Genomic DNA, 26516 nt, shown 5'->3' on the forward strand with positions numbered 1-26516 from the left:
GCCACTACCATCACCTAATTGTAGGCTCATTACTGCCCACCTGGATTATTGCAGGCATTTTCTTCTACTCTTTCTTCTATTCTGACAGCTTTCCTGTTTTTATGAGACTAATCTTCTTTACATATGCCTCTATTCAAAGTGATTCTTTTGCTCAATAATCTTTAGTCTTGTATTAAGGGGCTTCTGTAATATGGTATCACTATCTCTTTAAGTTTTTCTCATATTGCTTCCTTCCATCACATACCAATATAATGTAAGTCCTCTGTTTCCTAGATATGCTTTCTAACTCCTTATCTCTGATAGTTTGCTTACACTGTTTGCTGTGGTTGGAATGCACATCTTTTTTTTTTTTTTTTTTTTTTTCCCCTGAAGCAATTGGGGTTAAGTGACTTCCCTAAAATCACACAGCTAGGAAATGTTAAGTTTATGAGGCTAGATTTTAACTCGGGTCCTCCTGACTTCAGGGCTGATGTTCTATCCACTGCTCCACCTAGCTGCCCTAGGATGCACATCTTTTAAAACTCAATTTAAATGCTAACTTTATAAAATATTTCATGCTGTTTCCTACTCTTTAGGAACAAATTTCACTCACATAACTTGTTTAGCATTCATTTAGCATTACTTTTGATTAGTTCTAATTTCATTATAAATTTCTTCTGTCTACTATAAGCTCCATGATTATTGGTAGTTTTTCTAATTTAAATTTTATATACTCATAGACTTTAGCCTAGTACTTTGCATATACAGTGCTTAATAAATATTTAATTGAGTTGAATTGAAAGTTTTTTTTTCTGTCCCTTGATTTTATTATAGATATTTTGATAAACTGCATCATGAGGAGTGTTTCCATATGGGAATAATCTAATAGCTAACTATATTGTCTCTGATCAGATCTTCATCTTTAGATATTTAAGCTTTAATTCCATGACATACTAATTGTAATCATTTACATAGATGAGATTTATATATACTAACTAGTATGATTACTAAAGAATAAAAAGGGAGAAAATCAAATAACATGGAAACAAAGGACAGATAAGTTATAAATTCTTCATAAATACGATAGGAATGGAACTTTCATTTAATAACTTTCATTTTTGTTTTGTTTTGTTTTGTTTTTAACTTATAGAATAGAATGGTCTGCTGTCATTGTGGATGAAGCCCACAGAATCAAAAATCCCAAGGCTCGAGTTACAGAAGTTATGAAAGCTTTAAAGTGTAGCATTCGTATAGGCCTTACTGGTACCATTCTTCAAAACAACATGAAAGAACTTTGGTGTGTTATGGACTGGTGAGTGAAAACACATTTTCATTTGGTTATTTTATTGTCTTTATAGTATGCTACAAGTAGTACACTATAGTACAGTGGATGGAGGAGATTCTGGATTCAAATCATGCCACTGATATTTGCTGTGTGACCTAATATAGTTCTTAAAACTGAATGCTGATTTTTGTTTTTGGCGATAATTTAATAAATATTTAATGTTTTATTGTTGCTCTTAGGGCTGTTCCAGGACTTTTAGGTAGCATGACTTACTTTAAGAAGCAATTTTCTGATCCAGTGGAGCATGGACAGAGACATACTGCGACCAAAAGAGAGCTGGCTACTGGCCGAAAGGCTATGCAGAGACTAGCAAGAAAGATGTCTGGCTGGTTCTTGAGGCGTACTAAAACTCTGATCAGTGATCAGTTGCCTAAGAAGGAAGACAGAGTGAGAATTATGGATTTTTAAAATTTTAAACTTTGTTTTATTGTGATTTTCTGAACTTTAGGGTAGGTCCTCAAGAATTTAATAATTGAGACCCAGAATTTGAGGATCACTTTTTAGCTGATTTGAGAATTACATTAAATAAGGGTTATTAATATAGTTCATTTGGACACTTAAAAATAACTAATCTAATTTTAAAAATGATTTTGGATTATTCATTTCTTCTCTTAATCATGAAACAATGGGAACTGAAAAGGGAAATAATTATATTCAAGTAAATCTTAGAGTACCTTCAGAAGACAAAGTTTGATAAATTTATCTATTGTGTTAACTGTTGATTCTTTATCTTCTTAGTCCAGAGTACATTAATAATCTCCTTGTCATTTTATGGATCATAGATCTGGGGTTTGAAGGAATTTCCAAGGCTATCTAGTTTAATCTTTTTGATTTACAATGAGGAAACTGAAGGCCAAGGATGTTAAGTGATTTGCCTAAGGCACACAGGTAGAAAATATCAGAGGCATAATTTGAACCTAAGTCCTTTGAATCCTAAGCCAGTGCTCTTTCCACTTTATCACATTGTTGGTCAATAAGATCACTTTCAATTGAATCACATTGTGGATCAGTACAATTAATCACCTGTTCTATGCTAGCCACTGTGCTAAGATCTGAGATTACAAAGAAAGGCAAAAGAAAATTCCTCCTCTTGAGCTCTATTTTAATAAACTGATGGTAATATTTATATTTTTGTTTGCTCTAAGAGTAAACATAGTCAAACTTTTCTATTATAATTCCCTGACACCCACTATTCATTTTGTAAAAAAAAAAAAAAAAAAAACAACCCAAAAAAATGTTATGGTGGGGTAGCTAGGTGGTACATTGGATAGAGTACCAGCTCTGAAGTCAGGAGGACTTGAGTTCAAATTTGGCCTCAAACACATAAAACATTTCCTGTGTGACCCTGGGCAAGTCACTTAATCCCAATTGTCTCAGCAAAAAGAAAAAGAAAAAAAGTTATAGTAAAATGGAATTAATGTTTTAAAAAAAAGAATTAACTATTAATTTTTTCCAAAGGCATTATTAAATATTTTTATTTAGTTTTAATATTAATTATTTGTGAAGTAGGGGAACAAAGAACTCAGAAAATAAAATAAAATGTCAGTCCATATTTTTGACATGATTTTGCCCTTAATTTATCTCTTTTGTATTAAAAAAAAACACCTTCAAAACATACAAATTTCTTGAGATTGGCATCTTAAAATGAGAGAGGTACTATAATTCCAATTCACTTGCAGCTTAAAGGAGAAAGCAATATCTCAAAATTGAGAGAAGTTTTTTATGATGGTGTAACTATAGGAAGGAAAATTAATTGGTGAGCTACTTGAGTAAGAACATTTGGTTAATATGAACTATATTGTGGTTATTATACCTATTGAAATAGACCACTAATAATTCATGGATTTTTTTATCTTGGCAGATAGTTTATTGTTCTCTGACAGAGTTCCAGAAGGCTGTTTATCAAACTGTTTTAGAGACAGAAGATGTGACCTTGATACTTAGAGCTCGAGAACCCTGTACATGCAACAGTGGCCAAAGAAGAAAAAATTGTTGTTACAAAGTATGCATTTTAGTATTTTGTTTTTATAGCTTGTTTTCAATTGTATTATTCTCTTCTACTTTTAAGTAACAGATAGGTAGAGTTCAAAATTACATCATCTCTTTCTTGTACAAATAATTTGTAAAGTCTTGGGAATAAGGAAGTGAGAATTATTGTGTTAGGCTTATGATTATTAACTATTTATATTAGGAAAAAAATTATGAAGAATTCCTCAAATATCTTCATTGTCCACTAGTTTTACATTACAAACTCCCTACTTGACACTCATACCCTAACTCAACAGACCCTAACAGAGACTCAGCTTCCTATTAAAACCTGAAGGAATGGTGCTACTATTTTCCCAATCACTAGGACTTAAACATTTTTAAAAATGTGTATATGTGTGTATGTGTGTGTGTGTGTGTATGTGTATATGTATATATATGTATGTCTATTTCTGTTGTCTTCCAATTACATGGAAAATAATTTTTAAACATTTGTGTTTAAAAATTTTGAATTCCAAATTCTCTCCTTCCTTCCTTCCTTCCCTTTTCCTTTTTTCCTTATTGAGAAGGCAAGCAGTCATAGAGAACATTTTTTTATTAGGCATGTGGGGGAAAAACACACAAAAAGCTGTAAAGTTCTGTTGTCTCCAAAGACTGTTGATCGATCTCTGGGAGGAAATCTGCTATCTCAACTCAATCTCTCCGCCGCCAATTCTGATCTAGAGTAGAGACCTTTTCCCTTGGTCAATGTTGAATGGGCGTGGAATAACTCAGGGGCTTCTGGGAAAAAATACTTCAACCAATGAACTTGCTCCTCCTAAGCATGCAAGCTCCTTCCCAGAAGTTCAAAGGGGTAAAACTCCCCCCAAAGGCAGAAACTAGAGAATTGTTAAGTATCGACTTAGCACTTAGTAAGAACCTAATATCTCATTATCTCATTAGCACTTAGTAAGAACCTAACAAAAAGCAATCCCCAAAACCCAAGAAAAAATGAAACAAGTAAAAAATATATATATATATACTTTAATCTGCATTCAGACTTCATCAGTTCTTTGTTTGAAAGTAGATAGTATTTTTTGTCATAAGTTCTTTTAAATTGGCTTGAATCTATTTTAGTACTGCTGAGAAGAGTTAAGTCATTCACAGTTGATCAGAATATATTATTGCTGTTATGTACATTGTTCTCTTGGTTCTGCTCATTTTACTTTGTATTAGTTCATGTAAGTTTCTGAAAGCATCCTGCTCCTCTTTTCTTATAGCATAGTAGTATTCCATCACAATCATACACATCTTATTCAATCATTTGTTCCTCAATTGATGGACACTCCCTCAATTTTGTACTTTTTTGCCATTAAAAAAAGTTATTCTAAATATTTTTGTATGTAAAGGGTTCTTTTTAATCTCTAGATTTCAGACCTAAGAGTGGTACTGCTTGGTCAACGGGTGTATACATAGTTTTATAATGCTTCAGGGATAGTTCCTTTTTTTTTTTTTTTTTTTTATTACTGAGGCTGGGGTTAAGTGACTTGCCCAGGGTCACACAGCTAGAAACTGTTAAGTGTCTGAGACCAAATTTGAACTCAGGTCCTCCTGAATTCAAGGCTGGTGCTCTATCCACTGCGCCATCTAGCTGCCCCCTGCTTCAGGCATAGTTCCAAATTGTTTTCTATAATAGATCTTTTCATTGCATTAGTGTCCTATTTTTCCATTTCTCTTCTAATAGAGGTATCTGTGATATACTGTCAGGCACATCTATCATAATTGACCTGATTGTTTTGTTGCCTTTGATCCCCTGCTTATAAATATATTTATAATTTGTTACAATTTATGCCCTTGTATAGTGCAAAACTGGATTTTGTATTTTTCTTTAAAAAGTATTACAACTTTTCTTTGAAATACAAAATGTAAATCCTCATTAAAGAGATGTAGTGTGGTTAAATCAACAATCTATTCTGTTTTGAGAAGTGAAGGCAATCAAGAGAGAAATATGCCTTATATGTCATGTCTGTGTAGATGTAAATATCTATATGTGTATACATGTAGGTGTATGTATCTGTGTGTGTGTGTGTATAAATATAACTGTGTTTAGCTGTAGCCTGCTTGGGGAATTTGGGAGCGATGAAAGGGATAAAAAAAAAAAAAAAGTATAAAAAGTTCACACCAGAGAATAAAAAAAAAACTACCTACAAGAAAGCAAAGATGGACAGTCATGAATATGTCTTTTATTATATGCTTTCTTGAAATGGAAATTTATTATTACATATTTTGGATCCTCCCTGTTGTTCGTGACAATTTTTCTCCTTTTTCTGTGTTCCTATTTTGTTTTTCCTTATTTTGTATTTAATTTTAACTAACTAAATAAAAATAAATGAAGGCTGAACTTAGCAACATTAGCTTCTTCTGAAGCTTCCCCTGACCTTTCCTTCTCTCTTTCAAAGATAAGTCTTCTCTCTTCAGATTATCCTGTTTATAATGCTAACTCTTAAGAACTTGGCATGTTTCACTTTGATCTTTGTAGCTTTATTTTTCAGCTGTGTGCTTCCCACCTATTATACTATATTTAATAAATGTTTCTGAGTTAAGTTGACTGGAACTTATTTTACCCAAAATAACAGATAGGGAGCAAATGTTGAAAGCAGTACATGTATTCTGGAATCTCAGTAGTTTTAGATATTTGGTAATACATTCTATTTTTCCCTTTTTCTTTCAATTGTTCTAGACCAATTCATATGGTGAAACAGTGAAAGCCCTATATTTCAGTTATCTCGCAATACTGCAGAAAGTATCTAATCATGCTGCACTGCTACAGATCAATAGCAACACCAGTAAACAGCAGGTTCGTCTCTTGGATTTTTGTGTTAATTTTAGACTCAAATGTGTTGTAATATATATCATTCAGATGCTTTACTTTATCTTTGTTATATTTAAATAAAAAAACTTGATTTGCCTATATTTGAATTGTTGAAAATAATTCAGAGCATTGGAGTTTGTATAGTTGGGAAATAGTTTAAAGTTTTTAAAAAATTAATAAATAATTTAAAAGTGGTTAGAATTAATGTAATTTAAAGTGAATTCACAAGTTTCCAATTTGTGTATGTAAATTTATACATATAAATATACATACTTCTATGTGTGTATGTGTATGTATATGTGTTGCATATATTTGCATATATGTACACATTTAAACTTAAAAAATTATTTGCCTTACTATATTATGATATATTTAAATAGGATAAGGACACATTTCTAATAGTCTGTGTATTTGAATGGCAAGAGGGCTGTTTCATAAACTAACAAAAGGCAGTTAATCCAAAATTTATTCTAATTCTGTAATTTTATTTTGTCCACTATCATGTATAATGGATACACATTTACATAATAGGAATAAAGGATAAGCTTTAATTATTGATTTCAAAATAATTTGATTAGTAGTTTACCTTTTGATTTATTCAGAATTTAAATATTGGGATCAAAGGATTATGGTATTTAAATGTCTTTGGTTTTAGCATATAGAATTGGAAAATCAAGATGAGAGAAGTCAGGGTACCTAAATACCTAAATCTAATCAAAGATATTTAATATTTTGGCAGTCTGGTGAAGCTTATGAATCTTTCCTCAAAATAATGTTTTTAAATGCATAAAATAAAATATATAATTTACTTCAATGCAAAGTAAACTAATTATATTAGAATATAACTATCAAAATATTTCTTTAAAGCAAATTTGTAAACTACAGATTAAAAAACCCTATTTTAATTCCTAATGTTTCACTAACTAGCTGTATGAATCTGGTCACCTGACCTCTCTGGACTTATATTTTTCTCAACTGTAAATTGAGGAGGGTAGAAGAGGTATTCTTTAATATCTTGTTCAGGTGTAGTATTCTACTTTTAATGGCTTAAAGTTGGGTAATGACTCTGTTGGAATACACAAGAGTCACCTGACAGTGGCTGCTGGAGATCCAATCCAGAATGGATCTCCTCTTGTGAGAGGATGATACAGGAGGCAGTTGCTGTTCTCTGACCTCTCTGACTGAGAGGCTGTTGTGTTGTCTGAACTCTCTCCTCTTCCCTCTGCCTCATTCCTGATCCGCAACACTTGTGTCAGCAAAGCCTGCCTTGCAACTCCTTCAGATGTTATGATCCACAGCTGTGGAGGCTCTAGGCGAATTGACTTGTCCCTTAACATGGCTCTCTTTTTTTTGCCTTTTTTTATTCTGATAATCTGAACATTATATTGGTTTACATTTGGTATTCTTATAGTTTTGAGGAACACTTAATATTAAAATCCTGAAGAATTTTAGGTATTATTGATTACATAATAATTTATGTAAAATCCAGTGAAACTTTTTTTTTCACTTTAATGTTAGATTGCAAACGGCAATATGCGCAGAGAGTTGACAGAGTCTAAAGAAGGCAGTTTCATGTTCCAAATTTAGTTTACAATGATTAGTGTCTTAAATAAGATTCTTTTCACCCATTCTTCTTTCCATTTCCCCTATTTTCCTTAGGAAACACATCTCAAAAGGATATGCAGTCAAGTTTTTTCAAAATTCAAAGATTTCATGCAGAAGAGTAAAGATGCAGCCTTTGAAACTATTTCTGATCCTAAATACAGTGGCAAAATGAAGGTAAATATTTTGGGGGGAATGGAGGAAATTATATAAAGTTTAAATCACTTGACCTACTTCCACTTGAATCTCTGTAAAAATTGATTTTAGAATCTGCTTTTATGGGATAACTATATAGTATAGGAGCTAGAGTATTAGTCTTGTAGAAAGGAGGACCTCAATTTAAATTTGGCCTTAGACATTTACTAGCTGATGATGTGGGAAAGTCACTTAACTTCGATTGCATTATTAAGAGAATCATATCCTTTCTAGAATATGTACTTCAGGCTTTTCATTAAACATTAAATCAATTTACAAACTAATGGTGTGCCGATCAGATTATCAAGTGGGCATTTTATGTAATTACACAAAATAATAATAGTGTTCACATGGAAGAACAAAGATCTAGATTTTCAAAGGGAAGTAATGTAGGAAAAAAATTGAGGGGAAATAATTTTAGACTTTCAATTATAAATCTTTTTTTATTATTATTATTTTCAATTATAAATCTTTAATCACAAAAAAGTCTTTTAAATATTGGTAAAAAGTAGATCAATAGAAAAAACTACATGAAGAAGAATCATAAAAAATGAAACCCAATAACCTATTCACTAAACCTGAGAGTATAAATTATTTGGGGAATTTTTTTTTTGAAAAGAATGCTGTAAAACTTTGAGAGTTATTGGGCATAAAGCTTTGGCCAAGGATCCTTATCCTGGGATACATGGATAAATTCAGGACAGTTTATGCATTTGAAGGGAAAAAATGACACCCATTATATAATCATGCATATACATTTATACACCTATATGTATAAATACATTATAAACATATACTTTAAGAAGGTCAAAGATAGAATATAGACATTTCTATCCCTGTCTCTATCTTTGTTATTAATAGATTCAAAGTTTGCTCCAAAGAACAATAAAAATATAAATATATTTAAAAATATGTATGTTTCCCATAATAAAACTCCTTGAGGGCAAGTACTATTTCCTTTTTGTATTTCCTGTGTCTCAAATAATCCCTAGTGCATATTAGTGGCTAATATATTTGTTGGTTGATAAATTGATTCTTAAGAGAATTGCAAATTATTAACAGCCATAGGAAAGAGTCAGGTCAGCACATTTCTCACGTTTTTCTTCACATCCAGCAAAGTAGTCAAGGTGACAAAAGATAGAAGTACTATTAAGAGAGGAGTGGGAAAGATTGGCACACTAATACATTGTTATTAGAACTGATCATTGCCTCAAGTATAATGGAAAATAGTTCTAATTTTGCTAAAATAAATGAAAAAATATCTGGACTCCTTGACCTACAAACTGTAGGCGCATATTCCAAGGAAGTCAAAGATAGAAAGATTCCATATACACCAAATATTAATAGAAGTACTATTTGTGGTAGTAAAAAATTAAAAAAAAAAATGGTTGATGCTCATTACTTGGGGAATAGCTAAACAAATGGTTATATACTAATATAATGGAATATTACTCTATGTCTTAGGAAAGACAAATACAAGTAATTCAGAATTGCATAACAAAACATGTATAATGATGTTAATTCAGTATGCAGAACCAGGAAAACAAAATGCCCAATTATTGCAACAAAGTAAATGAAAAGAACCAAAAAAAAAAAAAAAATAGCCTACTGATCACTATATAAGGACCAGAGTGCAGCTTCAACTAAGAGATGAGAAAATGTAATTTCCCCGTCATTGGAAGATTGGGAGATAGTATTGGTATAAAACACTGTCATTTACTTCTGTATATTTCTGATCTCTTAGTTGGTGACTAATTTTTTTTTTTCTTTTCTATTTTACTAGTTAGTGGAATAGTTTTTCTAATATTGAAACATCCTTGCATAACTAGCAATTGGATAAAATGAATAATTTTTGTATGTATTGCCAGTTTTTCATAAGCTTTATTGTAATATGTTACATCCCTATTTATTGTGATATTGACTTTTACTTTTTTTCTATTTTGTCCATTCTTGATTTGTGTCTCAGACTCAATTTCTTACAAGATGATATTGGTACATTGAGAACAACTCAGAGAATAGGAAATGATTATTCATTAAATATTTGATAATATTCAATTGCAAATCCCTTTAATTTACTAGATTTTCCTTTCTAAGCTTATTTATATCTTGCTTAATTTCCCTTTCTAATGTTGGAATTTGGGGTCTTTATTAGTTTTTCTCTTTTCATTGTTTTATGACAGGATTTAATTGTAGCTTGCATATATGGAGTGAGTCGTGTTGAGGATGACCTCAAGATTGTGAGGTTGGGTTTCTGGGAGAATGATGGTGTTCTTGATGATAATAATAATAGGGTTTGGAAATGTTGAAGTTTTGGGGAGAAAGATAATGAGTTCTGTTTTGGATGTATTGAGTTTGTGATATCTAAATGCCAAGAAGATTGAAGCAAGATTGGAGATTAGGAGAGAAGTTGGGTTAGATAAATAGATCTAAGAATCATCTGTATACAGATAGTTGAATCCATGGGAACTGGTGAGACCACCAAGTGAAATAATATAAAAGGAAAAGAGAAGAGCATCCAAGACATGGTCTCGGGGGACATCCATGATTAGCCTAGATGGAGATCTAAAAAGGGATCAGTTCAGTCGCAGATTGGAGGAGAATCAGTAGAAAGCATTGTCATTAAAACCTAGAGCAGTGTCCAAAAACAAGGAGTCACTTAAAGGGTCAAAGACTGTAGAAAAGACTATAATAATGAGGACTGATAAAAGGTTATTAGATATGAAAATTAAGAGGTAAATGGTAAATTTAGAAAGAGCAGTTTAATTGAATAATGGGGTCATAAGCCAGAATTCAGGTTTAGAAGAAAGTAAGAAGAGAGGAAGTAAAGAGATCTAGTTTAGCTTATTCTCTCAAGGAGTTTAACTACAAAAGGGAAGAAGAATGGTGCTAGTGAGGATGGTTGAATTAAGTAAGGATTTTTTTTTTTTTTTTTTTTTTTAAAGAAAAAAGACTTGGGTGTATTTGTAAGTAAGAAAAAAGTAGATTATTGATAGGAAGAGATTGTAGATTAGTGAGAAAGTAGGACCTGGAATGAGATCAGAGATATATATTTTAGAGAATTTTATCTTGATAAAACCAAGTCAAAGACTGGACAGGATCCCAAACATAAGCATCTTGAGAGTAAGAGCAATCTTAAACCATATTATTTCCAGCCATTTCCCCACAGCTTTCTGGAAGTGCTACCTAGCAACTGCTTTTATTGGTGTTGCCATTTGAAAAGTCACAGCTACTGAGACTCAGAAAAGAAAGGTCCTGACACCAGTGGATCTCATTCTGATGGTTCAACATCAGAAATGGATAGGGTTTTATCAATGGAAATAATATTTCACAAAAGACATTACTGTCTGCTTTTTTGCTACATCCTAAGCATTATAAGACCTTTCTATCTGATTTGTAGAATTGTCTGCTCCTGCTAGAATGTGAGCATCTTGAGAGCAGGATGTTTTTACTTTTCCATTTGTGTCCCTGGTGCTTAGTATAATACTTTACACATAATAAGTGCAAAATCACTCCTGCCTTCTGCCATCTCCCAATTCATCTGGAAAAGGGAGTGGTGATTACAAAAAGGCAGAATGATTTCATCAAGAAAAGATCATTCTATACTAATATCATTTCCTTTTTTGATAAGATTAGTAAACTTGGAGCTGAAGGAACTGCTGTTGTATAGAATTTATCCAAAATTTGGCAAAACTTTTAATGAAGTATTTAATGCATTTCTTGTGGAGCACATAGAAAAATGTGGACTAGATAGGAATATAAATAGATGGATTTAACTCTGGTTGATGGCTAAATCCAAGGATTAGTTGTTAACAATACCATGTTAGCAAAGCAAAAGATTCCCAATGGAGTGCTAGGGATTTGGACGTGGACCTCTTCTAAAATTTTTGTCAGTAACTTGGAATAAGTTTTATAGATGACACAAATCTGGAGGGAGAACTAACATAATGGACAATAGTCAGGATCTAAAATTCTGGTAGTGATATATGTTAGGAGGGTAATGTGGTAGTTAAAAACAAACAAACAAACAAACCAAAAACCCTAATGCATTCTTAGATTGTTTTAAGAGAAGTATATTTCTAGGAAGAGTGATGATTAACGAGTTTGCCTTGGTCAGACTCCATCTTATGTCTTGTATTTAGTTTTGTGTAGCATGTTTTAAGAAAGACTTTTTAAAGCTATACTTTATTCTGAGAAATTAAAAAAAAAAGATATTAAAGAGTCTTGAATCTATGTCATTTGAAGACAGTTGAAGAAATTGGATGTGTTTGGTCTAGAGGGGAAGGATTGTCACATGTATGAGGGATTGTACAAATTCTGCTCTGTAGAACCGGGAATAATGGAAGAGTTTTGCTTGTAGTGTTTATAGTTACAAATTAATTATAATTAATCATAATTGATAAACGCTTAATTATGATGGTTTCTTTTAGTAGTATTAGAAGTAACAATAATGTTAGTCTAGTACTAAAACTTAACTTAATATTTCAGTAGACTTTTTTGGTTTTAGTTATCTCCTGAGATTAAAATATCAGTTTGTAAGTTGGGATTCTCCTTTATTTTCATTATCTTTATTTTTATAAAGTATTTGTGTGTGTGTGCATATTTATATGTTAGCATGTATGTGTATATATCTGTAATCCTGTGAAATAAAAGATACATTCTGATGATTTATTTTTCTTTGATTAGCCACTTAGTTGTTCAGCTGAACAATTATTTTTTACTCAGCTAGTAAAAGACAATGGTATAGTGGTTTTCATCCATTTAAATTTCAAATATTTATCTCTGAAAAAATTTTAAGTAGAAATTTTAAATTGCTCAAATATTTATTAACTGAAATAAGAAGCTTATTTTAAAAACAAATTTGCATTAATATCTTTAGTTTTTATATCATCTGCATTTCTCAATATGTTGCTTTCCCCTTGCCACAAAGACATCCCCTGTAATAAATAATGAAAATTAAGAAGAAAATGTTAAGCAAAATTCACCAACATACTTAAAAAATTATGACTTCATATCCAATGTTATACACCTGTAGTCCCCAGCCTCTGTGAAGAAGCAGAGGTGGGAAGAGTATAGAGATGCCTTCTTATATTTCTTCTATGAAACAGTTTTGTCATTATAATTTTATTGAATTTAGTTTTGACCATTTTATAAATTGTTTTTTTACATACATTTTGCATTAGTCTATGTATATTCTCTTAGACATCTTGGTATTCATGATTTCTTAATAGCATAGTTATAATAATAATAATAATATAGAATAGTTTCTATTCAGAAACTAAAGTTTGCTTTGCCATCCCCTAGTAGATGGACACATACTTTCTTCCTAGTTTATTCCTACTACAAAAAGTGCTGCTATCTGTATTTTGGTTTATGTAGAACTTTTCATTTTGTCATTGACTTTGGGTCATATACCCATTAGTGGAATCTCTGGGTCAAAGAGAAATGGATGTTTTACTCTCTTTTTATGGTTATATATTTCTTTATTTCACCTGGGTAATTCTTAACAGCCTTCTCAGGCCTTGCTATTTTGCCTTTTTCTTTATTTACAATTCAAATTCTTTTGAAATTATAGTATTCTGTGACTTGATTGCAAATGTCATTAGAAAACTATTGATCTTTAACAGATAGGCCATTGTTTCAAGGAGGAGCTTATAGTTATTAAAAGCACTTCACAATTTTTTAAGTGCTATCTAACTTGTTATCTTCCTATTATTCTCTTTCTAACTAGTTATCACTTTTATTTGCTTTCTCACTAGAATGGTATGTATGTGTGCAAATGATCTTTGTTAGAAGGTCAATGTCAGATTTATGAAGCTATAGCCATAAACAGGAGAGACTACATCCTTCTAATTATTTTGAGAAGCCTTGTCTCATGACATTTAGCCTCTTCATATAGTGAGAAAATATCATTAAATTTAGAGAACTTTCAGATATAGCATATATTTTGATATATAGAGCTTTATATTCTAGTTTAGTGCTAAAGTGATGCCATATAGATGTTTGGGAAACTAATTCATTTTTGAACATCTTGTTAAAATACTATTTACTCTTAAAAATAAATCACAAGTTTTTAGAAATTTCAACTGTTTGTTGCCAATATAATTATAATATTATTTGACAGGAAACCTTTAATTCTGTATTTGACAGGGGAAAAGATGTAATGAAAAAGAAGACTGAGGTTACAGAGACATAAAAATAGTTTCTTAGACATTCTAACATGATAGGTAATTCTATATGTATGAATTATACCTCAAGTGGCCACTAGTTAACTACCATTCTGTGGTTCACTTCCAGGTTCTTCAGCAGCTTTTAAATCATTGCAAAAAAGCCAGGGACAAAGTTCTTCTTTTTTCCTTTTCTACCAAGGTAAGTACCTTATGATTTGTATTTATGACTGACCTCAGCAATAACTCCTGAGGCCTAAAAAAGGTGACAGCAGCAGCTGTTAGCCACATTTTCTTTTCTATACGCCACTGAAAGTGGTGATTAGGTAGGCCACATAAGTCTTTAAAAGGAGATTTGAATCTTCATTACATCAAGGGCATCTTCAAAGTTTAAACTCAAAAATATCTACATGTATGTATGTATCTATCTATCTATCTCTCTATCTATAATTTTCCTCTCTATTTTTAAAAGATCTGCCATAGCAAAGTCTGTGATAGAGCTATACTCACAATATGTACTTAATAGATAATTATTGGTTTGACTAAATGAATGGCCAAAGGCTAAAATAACATTCTCTAGCAAAGCAAACATAATCAGGACCATCTAAGTGAATAACATGCTTAATTATTTATACTTTTAAATGGAATGTTTTGGTTTCTTTGCATTTAAAAAATCTGCAAAATAATTAAAATTTGAAAATAAAAGAATGAAAAATTTTAAAAAAAAGTCAATTTATTAAATACCTACTATGGGCCAGCCACTGTGCTAAGTGTTGAGAATATGAAGAAAGAAAAAATACCTGTTTCGCTTAAGGAGCTTATTATAATCTAATGGGGGAGACAACTTGCAAACAACTACATACAAACAAGATATATACTCAATAAATTAGAGATAATTTCAAAGGAAAAACACTAGAAATAAGAGGGATGCCTTAGGATGATCTATTGAAATAAAGTGAGATTTTAGTTGAGATTTGAAGGAAGTCAGGATGCATAGATGAAGAGGGAGAGAATTCAAGCCACAGGAACAATGAAGAGGCTAAGGTCACTGGATCATAGAGTACTTGAGGGTAAGTGAAGTATAAGGTGACTAGGAAGGTAGGAGATAGCCTGGTTATAAAGGAGAGAATAAGGGGGAAGTAGAAGTGAGAAGTTGAGAATGACACTTTGATTGTGAGCTTAAATGACTGGAAGACTAGCCTTCACAGAAACAAAAACTCCAAAAAGGAGGGAGGTTTTGGAGAGGAAAAAAAAAGTTCAATTTTGGACATGTTGAGTTTAACTTTGTTTATAGAATTGTCCAGTTTGAAAAATCCAATAGATATTTGTAGCTATAAGAGACAGTCAGGAGACAGATTAAGGCTGGATTAATAGAATTGAGAATCTTCAGCAGAGAGATAATAATTGAGTCTATGAGCAGTGTTTAGATCACCAGGTGAAATGATATAGAGGGAAAAGCAAAAAGGGCACAAGACAGAGCCCTGTGGGACACCCAAAGTTAGCAGGTATGACCTAGACACAGATCAAGAACAGTGAAAGGGAGTAGTCAGATAAGTAAAAAATGAACCAGGAGATAGTAGTGTAACTAAAACCTAGAGAGAAAATCATCATTGTCAAAGATTGCAGAGAGTGGAGGATACACTTTAGAATGAAGAACTGGTTTTGGTGTTGTAAAGCAGAGGCATGGTGAAATGATGATAGACTGATCTAAAAAGGGCATTTCAGAATTCATGAATATGTAAGTAGTGTATTTGTGGGTGATAGTAAGTTTAAGAGTATGACTGTCTGTGACTGCAGGAAAAAATACATTTCTATTACTCATATTGAAGAGGAAATTGTGAGCAAGGAATATTCCAACTCTCTCTCATGTTCTGTGAGTACAACCAATCCTGGAAAGAATGCCCAAGAAAAAAGGTATCATCAGGAAGGAGCCAGGTTTTAGTAAGTGCAAGAACATGGAATATATAAATATAGAAAAGTTAATTTTCAGGTTATAATTAGTAACACTTTCTGTATAATGATGTAATATTTATTATAACAGGTATTAATGTTTCATTGTTTGTCTTTTTTTTTTTTTTTTTAACCAGTTGCTAAATGTTCTGGAGCAATATTGTATGGCCACTGGGCTAGATTACAGAAGACTTGATGGAAGTACCAAGTCAGAGGAAAGGGTTAAGATAGTGAAAGAATTCAACAGCACACAAGATGTTAACATTTGCCTTGTCTCTACAATGTAAGAAAATTAATTTCATAACTTAATTATTAGCCTAATTATTTTATAATGTTGTAGGGAAAACTTTCTAAATCAAGCTATCACTGGAGCAATACTATATCCAGTGTCATTAATTTGTACAATTTCTTTTTGTGAATTCAAATACATAAAAGAGAATGGACTGTTACGTAGAGAATCTTTTAGTTTATAGTTTTAATGATAGTTTAGCATTTACAAAGTACTTTACTTAAAACAACCCTGTTAGGTTTGTGGTGAGGCATTTTTGTTTAATTATTTACTTTTGTGCAGGTTCGTGATACTACACAACAGAGTTCAGTATCATGCAAACTGTTAAGAATCAGAACTGAGACTTTATTTTCACTGTATTTTGCTGTATTTTCACTGTTTTCATTTGTTCTTCTCCTCTACCTCCAATTTTTCACTTCTTCCCCCAGAAGTACTCTAGTTCCAACACTAAGTCAACAAGTATTTATTATGCAAGTACTCTGTCTCAGGCATTGATCCAGGCACTGAGGATCCAAATATAACAATTGAAATAGTTTGTACTGTCAAACTTACACCTAAAGTTTCAGGGTGAGAACGGTGTGTCTCTAAATTCAAGTTGCAATGTCATTTGCTTAAAAAAAAAAAAAATTGTAATGAATTTAAAGCAATTTATAGAATTAAAATGTGTATGCAGCAGGAGAATGTAAATTATTAACATGACATATTTGTGTTAAATGCAACATAAACACAGATATTGTCAGTTATCTTGGGTACATTGAGTAACTCTGAGATTCCTGACAGTTTAGGCAAAAGGAAAATATACTTTTTTAGGAAAGGGAACAAGCATATATTAAGTGCCTGTTATGTGCCAGGCATTGTGTTAAATGTTTTGCAAATATCTCATTTGATCTTTACAACAATTTTAGAAGGGTGGTTCTAGTATTTATCCCTATTTTACTGCTGACGAAACTGAGACTGACAAAGGCTAAGTGACTTGCCCAGGGTCACATAGTTTCTAAAAGTCTGAGATCAGATTTAAACTCAGGTCTTCTTGACTCCAGGTCCAGCTTTCTGTCCACCAAGTCATGTAGTTCTAATCAAAAAGAAAAATACAAGCTTTGTATGAAGAAATAGTTTTTTTTCTTGACATGGAATTCTAAGAGAAAACTTTTCATATGATCCCTTCTGCAAAGACAGTGATTATCCCTTTTCTAAACTTCTCAGTTTCCACAGAGGGTGCCCCCATCCTCTCATGCACTAGGTTCTTAATCTCCCCTTCATCTCTGATGTTGGCCTCATGAATTAGTGCCTAAACTTGTACATAGACCACAAGTGGAAGAAGTAGATATGGTTCACTATGGTGGAACTTTGAGAAAATGTTAAGGATATGAAGTTACTGTCAGTGAAACCAAAATGTATGAAGTTAGTATGTGATTAAGTCATGCTTCAAAACTGTGCTAGGCAGTGTGTAAATTTGTGTAATCTCTTTGGAAGTATTGAGTCATTGTGTGGGAGTAAGTTTAATCACTATGAGTTAATGTGATGTTATAGGAAGAGTATTACTTGTTCTGGACCCTGAGCAGTTGAGAAGTGTTACCTGCCTTTTGGATCTTTGAAGAATAAGAGAATAATAGGCATTTGAGTTTGCTGATGACTGATTTGTTATGTTGGTATATTACACGAATGGCCTGCGTCCCAGTTCTGATTTCCAGTGTAGATAAGTGAATGTTTGAGGTGGAGGAGGTTATTATAGGGACTTGCACTTGTCTACATCATTGTTCTTTGTTATTATTCAATCTATTTTATTTTTAAAGTTTTATTTATATCTTTTGTTGATGCCCCAGCTCAATTCAGATTAAATGAAATGAACAAACTGGGAAAACAGGCTAGGGCATTGGGGGCAGAATGTTGTCTATTCTGTTACTTCCAGTTTTACTTAGCCATTTTTCTTTTTGACATGGGAGGATTCCATGAGAGGTGGATAAAGTAGTTCAGCTACCTTTTTAGTGTTGTTTTTATTTATGTGGTTGTAGTCCAGACTAATTTTCTCCTAATTCTACTTTCTTTGCTTAGGAATAATTTATGTTGTACCATTTTCCCCAGAATTCTTTGTATTCATTTTTCTTATGGTAAATTTTCATTTCATTCACATTCACTTTATTTATTCCCTGATCACTGGACTCCCTCTCGTTATTCCTCTTTTCCTCCCTCTTTCCTTCCCTGCCACAAAAACAGGTGCTATGAATATAAGTTCTAGGAATATAAATATAAAAAAGAAAGACTACTCTTAGCCTCAAGAATCTTACAGGGGAAAATGGGGGAAACATAAAAGAAAGTTGAAAAACATTAGGAAAGTAGCAGTTAGAAGAGATGGTGGAAAACTAAAAGAAAATGGATATAACCAGAGAAGTCAAAGAAGTCTGAAATTAGTGTAGCAGGGAAAGAATAAGAAATATCAGAGGAGATGTCTAACTTTCTATAGCTTCCCCATTCTCAATTATTTTAATCTTTTATAATGTTTGCCAGTTTTCTGGATTTATAATGAGTTTTTTAAATTTGCATTTCTCATATTAGTAATTTAGACTAACTTTTAACATAGTTATTGACAGTTATTGATTGGTGGGATATTTTTTTTTTTCTATTTTAACTTTTGCCTCTAGTTCCAATTGACCAGGGAAGATTTCATTCATGATTTTTTTGAGGTATGCTATTTTGACCAATATAGAATGTGTTTGTAGTTTGCCTATGGGAGTTTGGAGTTCCTAAAACCATTTATCATATACTCTTGATTTTCTTCCTTCTCTAGCTACAAGCTAAAAGTAATCACTTACTCCTTACTTATAATACTTGTTCTGGATCTTAGTTTTACATTTTAAAATTATTTACAACTGAAAATTTAATCTTTTTGAAAGATTCAAACGGTGTTGAATATTTCTTTATGCTCTTAAAAAGCACTTTTATTGATTGGGCTTAAAATGGGCTTTGCTTTTGAAAAATAGTACTTACAGGTCTAAAAGACAACAGGGAAGATAATCACTCAATTTGGATACTAGTATTTTAGGGAACATACTATGTGAGTGGGAAAAAGTAATTCTAGGAATGATAAATTTCTTTCTTATCACATTTTGATTAGTGTGAAAAAAATTCTATTGGTTCTTATTTTGTAATAGTATAACATTCAGTTTTTTGAAAGTAGAAGCCTAGGAGAGTTAATCCTTGAGCTGAAAAGTTAATGAGTTGTATTTAAGTATTATCTTTTTTTTTTTTTTTTTTTTTTTTTTTTTTTTTTTTTAAGGAAGTGACATTCTTAAAGAACTTTCTAATATCATCTTATCTATTTTTTTTCTCCAAGGGCTGGTGGACTTGGCCTCAATTTTATTGGTGCTAATGTTGTTGTAATCTTTGATCCTACTTGGAATCCAGCCAATGATCTTCAAGCCATTGACAGGTATATGTTCTTGCTATTATTTGAAGTGATATATAAATATTGCTTCTCATGTAGATTTCTTAAAAATAGTATTTGATCATGAAATTTAGACGTTCATATTAATTCAAAATATAGTTATGATTGATTGAGTTAAGGGATGAAAAGGCAGAGAAGGAAATCTTGTTTAAAAATATTTAGGTCTGAGGTAGAACCAAGCCATGAAGGCAGGGAAGTACCTGAGTTCTCCCCAGAATTCCTTCAAATTTTAAAACATCAGAACTCAGAGTAGAACAATTTTCTAGCTGAAGGCAGCCTGGAGGGTCAGCAGGAGGGAGTCTCTTGCATTAAGGGATGTCTGGAGGGCAATGTATGCAGTGCCAGCACAGCCTGGGCCCCAGGAAATCAGGAACAGTCTGTGAGGCCACTGAATTGTGGCAGTAGCTGGGATCTCTAGATGTCTCAGCCCCACAGACACCAAGGATGACTTGAAAGGGACCAGGAACGTTAGTGTGTGAGGTGAACCTCAGCAAACTAGGAACAGGCTTTAGAAACCACTGAATCAACAGCAGTGGCTGCAGCAGTGACTGTGGAAGTGAGAGTAGCAGCAATAGCTGTCGTTTCTAGAGATCTCAGCATAGAAGTAAGAGAGCTGAACATCTGGTCAGAGGGAGATTGCAGGAGCTTCTTTGCTGTCACTGTGGCAAGATTTGGTTGCTTTGCCCATACTCAGATCTGGGTAGCAGAATTGGCTCACATCAGGTCCCTAGAAGGATCTCTGAAAATAGCTACACAAAACCCTGAAGTTTGGAAATTACTCTGATGAGAAGGAAGCTCAAAGTACACATTTAGAAGATGATAATAAAGTCAACATTTCTTTATCCAAAGACTCCAAGAAAAATAAGAAATTATCACAGGCCATGGAAGAACTTAAAAGGGATTTTGAAAATCAAGTAAAATAGAGGGAAATGTGGAAGAAAAATGATAATGATGCAAAAAGAGGTACAAAAAGCTGATGAGGAGAAAACTGCCTTACAAAAAACAAAATTGACCAAATGGGAAGACTAAAAACTTACTGAGGAAAATAATTCCTTGAAAACTAGAATTGAGCAAATAGATTCTAATGACTTTATAAGAAATCAAGAAACAATAAAACAAAACCAAAAGAATGAAAAAATTAAAAAAAAACTATCTCATTGGAAAAACATCTCTTGTGGAAAGCAAATTCAGGAGAGATAATTTAAAAATTAATGATCTACCTGAAAGCCATGATCCAAAAAGAAAAAGAAAAAGAAAAAAGAAAAAAAAAAAAAAAGCCTAGGCATCATGTTCAAGAAATTATCAAGGAAACTGTTCTGATATTCTAGAATCAGAGGGGATAATAGAAATTGAGTCTACCAATTACCCTCAGAAAGAGATCACAAGATGAAAACTAGGAATATTGGTTTTTTTCTTTAAAGCTTTTTAATTTCAAGACCTATGCATGGATAATTTTTCAACACTAATCCTTGTAACACCTTGTGTTCCAATTTCCCCTCTCTTCTCCTTATTCCCTCCCCTAGATGACAAGTAATCCAATATATGTTAAACATGGTTAAAATGTATATTAAATCTAATTATGCAATTATCTCACTGCACAAGAAAAATCAAATCAAAAAGGGGAAAAAATGAGAAAGAAAATAAAATGTAAATAAACAAAAAACGAGTGAAAATGCTATGTGTCATCCACACTGTTCCCACAGTCCTCTCTAAAGAGGAATATGGCTCTCTTCATCACAAGATCATTGGAATTGGTCTGAATCATCTCGTTGTTGAAAAGAGCCACATCTGTCAGAATTGATCATCATATAATCTTGTTGTTACCATATACAATGATCTCCTGATTCTGCTTATTTTACTTAGCATCAGTTCATGCAAGTCACTCCAGGCCTCTTTGAAATTATCCTGCTGATCATTTCTTACAGAATAATAATATTCCATAACATGCATATATTATAAATTATTCAGCCATTTTTCAACTGGTGGACATCCACTCAGTTTCCAGTTTCTTGCCACCACAAAAAGGGCTGCCACAAACATTTTTGTACATGTGGGTCCCTTTCCCTCTTTTAGGGATATAAGTCTAATAGAACACTGCTGGATCAAATGGTATGCACAGTTTGATAGCCCTTTGAGCTATCGAATTCAAAATTGCTCTCGAAAATGTCCAGATCAATTCACAACTCCACCAAAATATATCGGTGTCACAGTTTTCTCGTATCCCCTCCAACATTCACCATTATCTTCTCCTTTCATCTTAGCCAAACTGAGGGATATGTAATGGTACCTCACAGTTGTCTTAATTTGCATTTCTCTGATCGATAGTGATTTAAAACATCTTTTTCATATGATTAGAAATGATTTCAATTTCTTCACCTGAAAATTGTCTGTTCATATCCTTTGACCGGTTATCAATTGGACAGTGGCTTTAATTCTTATAGATTTGAGTCAATTCTCTATATATTTTAAAAATAAGGCCTTTATCAGAACCTTTGAATGTAAAAATATTTTCTCAGTTTATTGCTTTCCTTCTAATCTTATCTGCATTACTTTTGTTTGTACAAAAACTTTTTAACTTAATATAATCAAAATATTTTGTGTTCAATAATGAACTCCAGTTCTTTGACCACAAATTCCTTCCTTCTCCACACATCTGAGAGATAAACTATCCTTTGTTCTTTTAATTTGCTTATAATATAACTCTTTATGTTTAAATCATGAACCCATTTCAACCTTATCTTGGTATAGGATGTTAGGTGTGAGTCAGTGCCTAGTTTCTGCCATACTAATATTTCCAATTTTCCCAGCAGTTTTTGTCAGATTGTGAATTTTTGTCCCCAAAGCTGAGGTCTTTGGATTTGTCAAACACTAGATTACTATAGTCATTAACTATTTTGTCCTATGAACCTAACCTATTCCACTGATCTACTACTCTATTTCTTAGCCAGTACCAAATGGTTTTGGTAATTGCTGCTTTGTAAATATAGTTTTAGGTCTGGCACAGCTAGGCTGCCTTCATTTGCATTTTTTATTCATTAATTCTGTTGAAATTTTTAACCTTTTGTTCTTCCAGATGAACTTTGTTATTATTTTTTCTAGATCTGTAAAATAATTTCTTGGGAATTTGATTGGTATGGCACTAAATAAGTAAATTAATTTAGGTAGCATTGCCATTTTTATTATATTCGTTTGGCCTACTCATGATCACTTGGTATTTTTCCAATTGATTGGATCTGACTTTATTTGTGCGGAAAGTTCATATAATTCTCTCAGGAATATTGTTGCCAAATAAATCTTGTTAGCACAATATTTAGTAGCTTCTACATTAAAGAATTGGTTACTTGGAATATGATTTTCCAGAGAGCAATAGTCTTAGGATTACAACCAAAACTCACCCACTCAGCTAAATTGAGCATAATCCTTCAGGGGAAAAGGTAGACATTCAGTGAAATAGAGGACTTTCAAACATTCATGATGAAAATACCAGATAGAGCTGAATAGAATATTTGACTTTCAAAAATAGAGCTTAAGAGAAGCATAAGGAGATAACCTGGAAAGGAAAATAATAAGGAACTTAAGGTGGTTAATCTGTTTACATTTTATTATGATAAAATACTCATAGCAATTTTCTCACTGTTAGAGTAGTTAGGAGTATAAACTAGTTAAAGGGCACAGGTGTGAGTTGAATATGAAGGGATGATTTCAAAAAATAAATCAAGAGATGAGAGAAGGATGTACTAGGAGAAAAGAAAGGGAGAGGTGGAATAGCATAAATTATTTGCCAAAAAGAAGTGTTTATAATAGAGGGATAGTGGGGAGGACGGGGGGAGTATGTGAACATTATTGTTATCAGAATTGGCTTAAAGAGGCAATAACATACTCAATATGGGTATAGAAATCTATCTTGCCCTTCAGGAAAGTTGGAGAGAAAGAGGTTATGAGGAGAGGTTAGGATGATAGAATAGAGGGCATATTGAGGGAGGGGAGGGTCAGAAGCAAAACACTTTTGAGGAGAGTCAGAATAAAAAGAGAGAAATTATAGAATAAGCCAGGAAATAAAGTTAGTAATTGTGAAATGAATTTTGCAGCAAGTTTCTCTGATGAAGGCCTTATTTCTCACATGTATAGGGAACTGAGTCAAATTTATAAAAATAAGAGCCATTCCCCAATTGAAAAATCATCAAAAAATATGAACAGTTTTCAGATGAACTAATGAAGCTATTTATAGCCATATTTAAAAAGATCCTCAACTCACTATTGATTGGAGACATAGAAATTAAGACAATTGTGAGGTACTACCTCATACCTATTAGATTGACTAATGGGCCAGAAAAGGAAAATGACAAATGTTGAAAGAAATGTGGGAAAAATGAGACATTAATGCATTGTTAGAATTGTGAACTAATTCAACCATCCCTTAATATCCCTACTAGCCATGCATTCAAAAGAAATTTCTTTAAAAAGGGAAAAGGCCCTAAGTGTACAAAAATATTTATAGCAGCTCTTTTCTTAGGTCAAAGAATTGCAAATTGAGGGAATCATTGCATCAATTGGGGAATAACTGAATAAATTGTAGTATGTGATTATGATGGAATACAATTGTTCTATGAGAAATAATGAGCGGAATGCTCTCAGAAAAACCTGGAAAGTCCTTCAGGAGTTTATGCAAAGTGAAATGTACTGTGTACAAAGTAAAAGCAATGTTGTGGGATGATCAGCTCTGAATGGCTTTGCTATTCTCGGCAATACAGAGATCTAAGAATACTCTGAAGGACTTCTGGTGAAAAATGCTATCCATTCCCAGAGAAAGAACTGATTGTGTCTGAATACAGATTTTTAAAAAAATGTTACTTTTTTGAGGTTTTTTTGTTTGTTTTTTTCAGGGGGGCGGAAGATGAGGGGATCTATGTTTTCTTTCACAATTTGACTATTAGGGAAATGTTTTGCATATGTGTCCTCTCAATGAAGGGAGGAAGTGAATCTGGAACTCAAAATTTTAAAAACAAATGTTTATAAAAATGTTTTACATGTAACTGAAGAAAATAAACTACTTTGGAGAAAAAAAAAAGAAAACCTCCTCCTAAATGCATATACTTTTAAAAAAATCACTTATTAATTGTAATGACCAAATTTGGGCTTCAAGAAGAGAATAGGGGGGAAAAACACCTTTTCTTTCATTCTTTGCAGAATTGGGGATCTGTGTATGTAGAACATTGTAATGTTTTTTTTTTTTTTTTTTCATTCTTTGTTTTAAGTGATGGCCTGTTGAGTCATGGAAGGGCAGGGACACTTTTAGAAATGGTGATGACATAGTAAAAATAATCAAGATTTTGAGGTTTTAGATGAACAGAAAACTATGTATTACCTCCCATTACAAAACTTTTTCAGTTAATTTGTTTTTATTTTTGTTTTTTTATAGAGCATATAGGATCGGGCAATGCCGGGATGTGAAAGTATTTAGGCTGATATCCTTAGGAACTGTGGAAGAGATCATGTATTTACGTCAAGTATATAAGCAGGTAAGGTTTGAATTTTCTTTTGCCCAATAATTTAAAAGAAACTGTCTTTTAGCAGAGAATATTTAGATAGGAATAGGAAACTGATTTTTATTCTTATTTTAGCCATAATGCAAAATTTACACATAAAAGTACTGATTAAGTTTGTAATCAAATCTATGTACTACTTTCAAAATGGATACAGATTAACAGATTAAGCTATATCCCATACTCAATCCCCAAGTTTTAGAGGCAGCCTTTAAAACTAGGAAAGGAAAAAAAATGTTGAAATTATTGAAACCTTTTATATGCATGTATAATTCCAGTTCAGAAGCTAATTAAATCTCTCAGAATGGAAAATCATAAGATACTAGAACTACTTGTGCATGCTCTGAATTGGAGGATAGGATCTCTACATTCCACTTCATCAAGCAATTTCTGAAGTAGGCATACCAATCACAAATGCTTCTATGACTGATCTCTTACTGACCAGTCTCCTCTTACAAAATTATAGAATGTTAAGAGTTAGAAGAAAAATAAAAATTTTTAAAAAGTGCTTCATTCTGCACTTAGAGTTCATTAGTTCTGTCTCTGGAGATGGATAGAATTTTTGCTTATGAGTCCTGTGGAATTGTTGCAGATCCTCCTGTTGATCCTAGTAACTAAGCTTTTCATAGTTCATTGTCTTTACATTATTGCTGTTACTGTGTATAGTGTGCTCTCTCCTAAGCCTGCTGACTTCACTTTGCATTAACTCATATAAAACTTCTCAGGTTTTTATGAAATCTCCTATGCATCATATTTTAACGCACAGTTGTATTTCATCAGAATCATATATAAACAATTTGTTCAACCATTTCCAAATTGATGAGAATCTCCTCATTTTCCAATTTTTTGACATCTGAAAAAGAGCTAGCACCAGATTTCTTGACTCTTCAACTTTTGTTCTTTTTTTAAAAAGAGCTTCATTTCAAGTTTTTCTCAGAGAGTGTCTTTAGGGCATCAGTTTTTGCTTTTCTTCACTAAGAAATTCCTCAGCTTTTTCTAATCTGAGGCTAACTTATTATTGGAGGATCTGGTCCATTATTATATAATTTTAATTTTATGTATTTATTACTATAACAGTAGTTGTTAATATATTACATATTTCTGTTATATTTTATGTGCTGTATCCATTAGAATGTGTGCATCAAATGATAATCATAATATATAATTTTA

The 26516-nt window shown here is 32.3% G+C and overlaps 1 protein-coding gene across 2 annotated transcripts in view; it reads left to right on the forward strand.

The window, feature by feature from the left end:
* Nucleotides 1-26516, forward strand: part of ERCC6L2 (ERCC excision repair 6 like 2) — a 135630-nt gene that overhangs the window by 36947 nt on the left and 72167 nt on the right. For both annotated transcript variants that reach the window (XM_074281686.1, XM_074281687.1), the window contains exons 5-13: nt 1130-1291; nt 1504-1711; nt 3186-3326; nt 6030-6146; nt 7821-7940; nt 14253-14324; nt 16210-16355; nt 19693-19788; nt 25223-25322. In XM_074281686.1, coding sequence (XP_074137787.1) covers nt 1130-1291; nt 1504-1711; nt 3186-3326; nt 6030-6146; nt 7821-7940; nt 14253-14324; nt 16210-16355; nt 19693-19788; nt 25223-25322 — 1162 coding nt within the window. The remainder of the gene's footprint in view (nt 1-1129; nt 1292-1503; nt 1712-3185; nt 3327-6029; nt 6147-7820; nt 7941-14252; nt 14325-16209; nt 16356-19692; nt 19789-25222; nt 25323-26516) is intronic.

This window comes from Sminthopsis crassicaudata, chromosome 1 (assembly GCF_048593235.1).
Source record: "Sminthopsis crassicaudata isolate SCR6 chromosome 1, ASM4859323v1, whole genome shotgun sequence".
NCBI classification, from domain to species: Eukaryota; Metazoa; Chordata; class Mammalia; order Dasyuromorphia; family Dasyuridae; genus Sminthopsis; species Sminthopsis crassicaudata.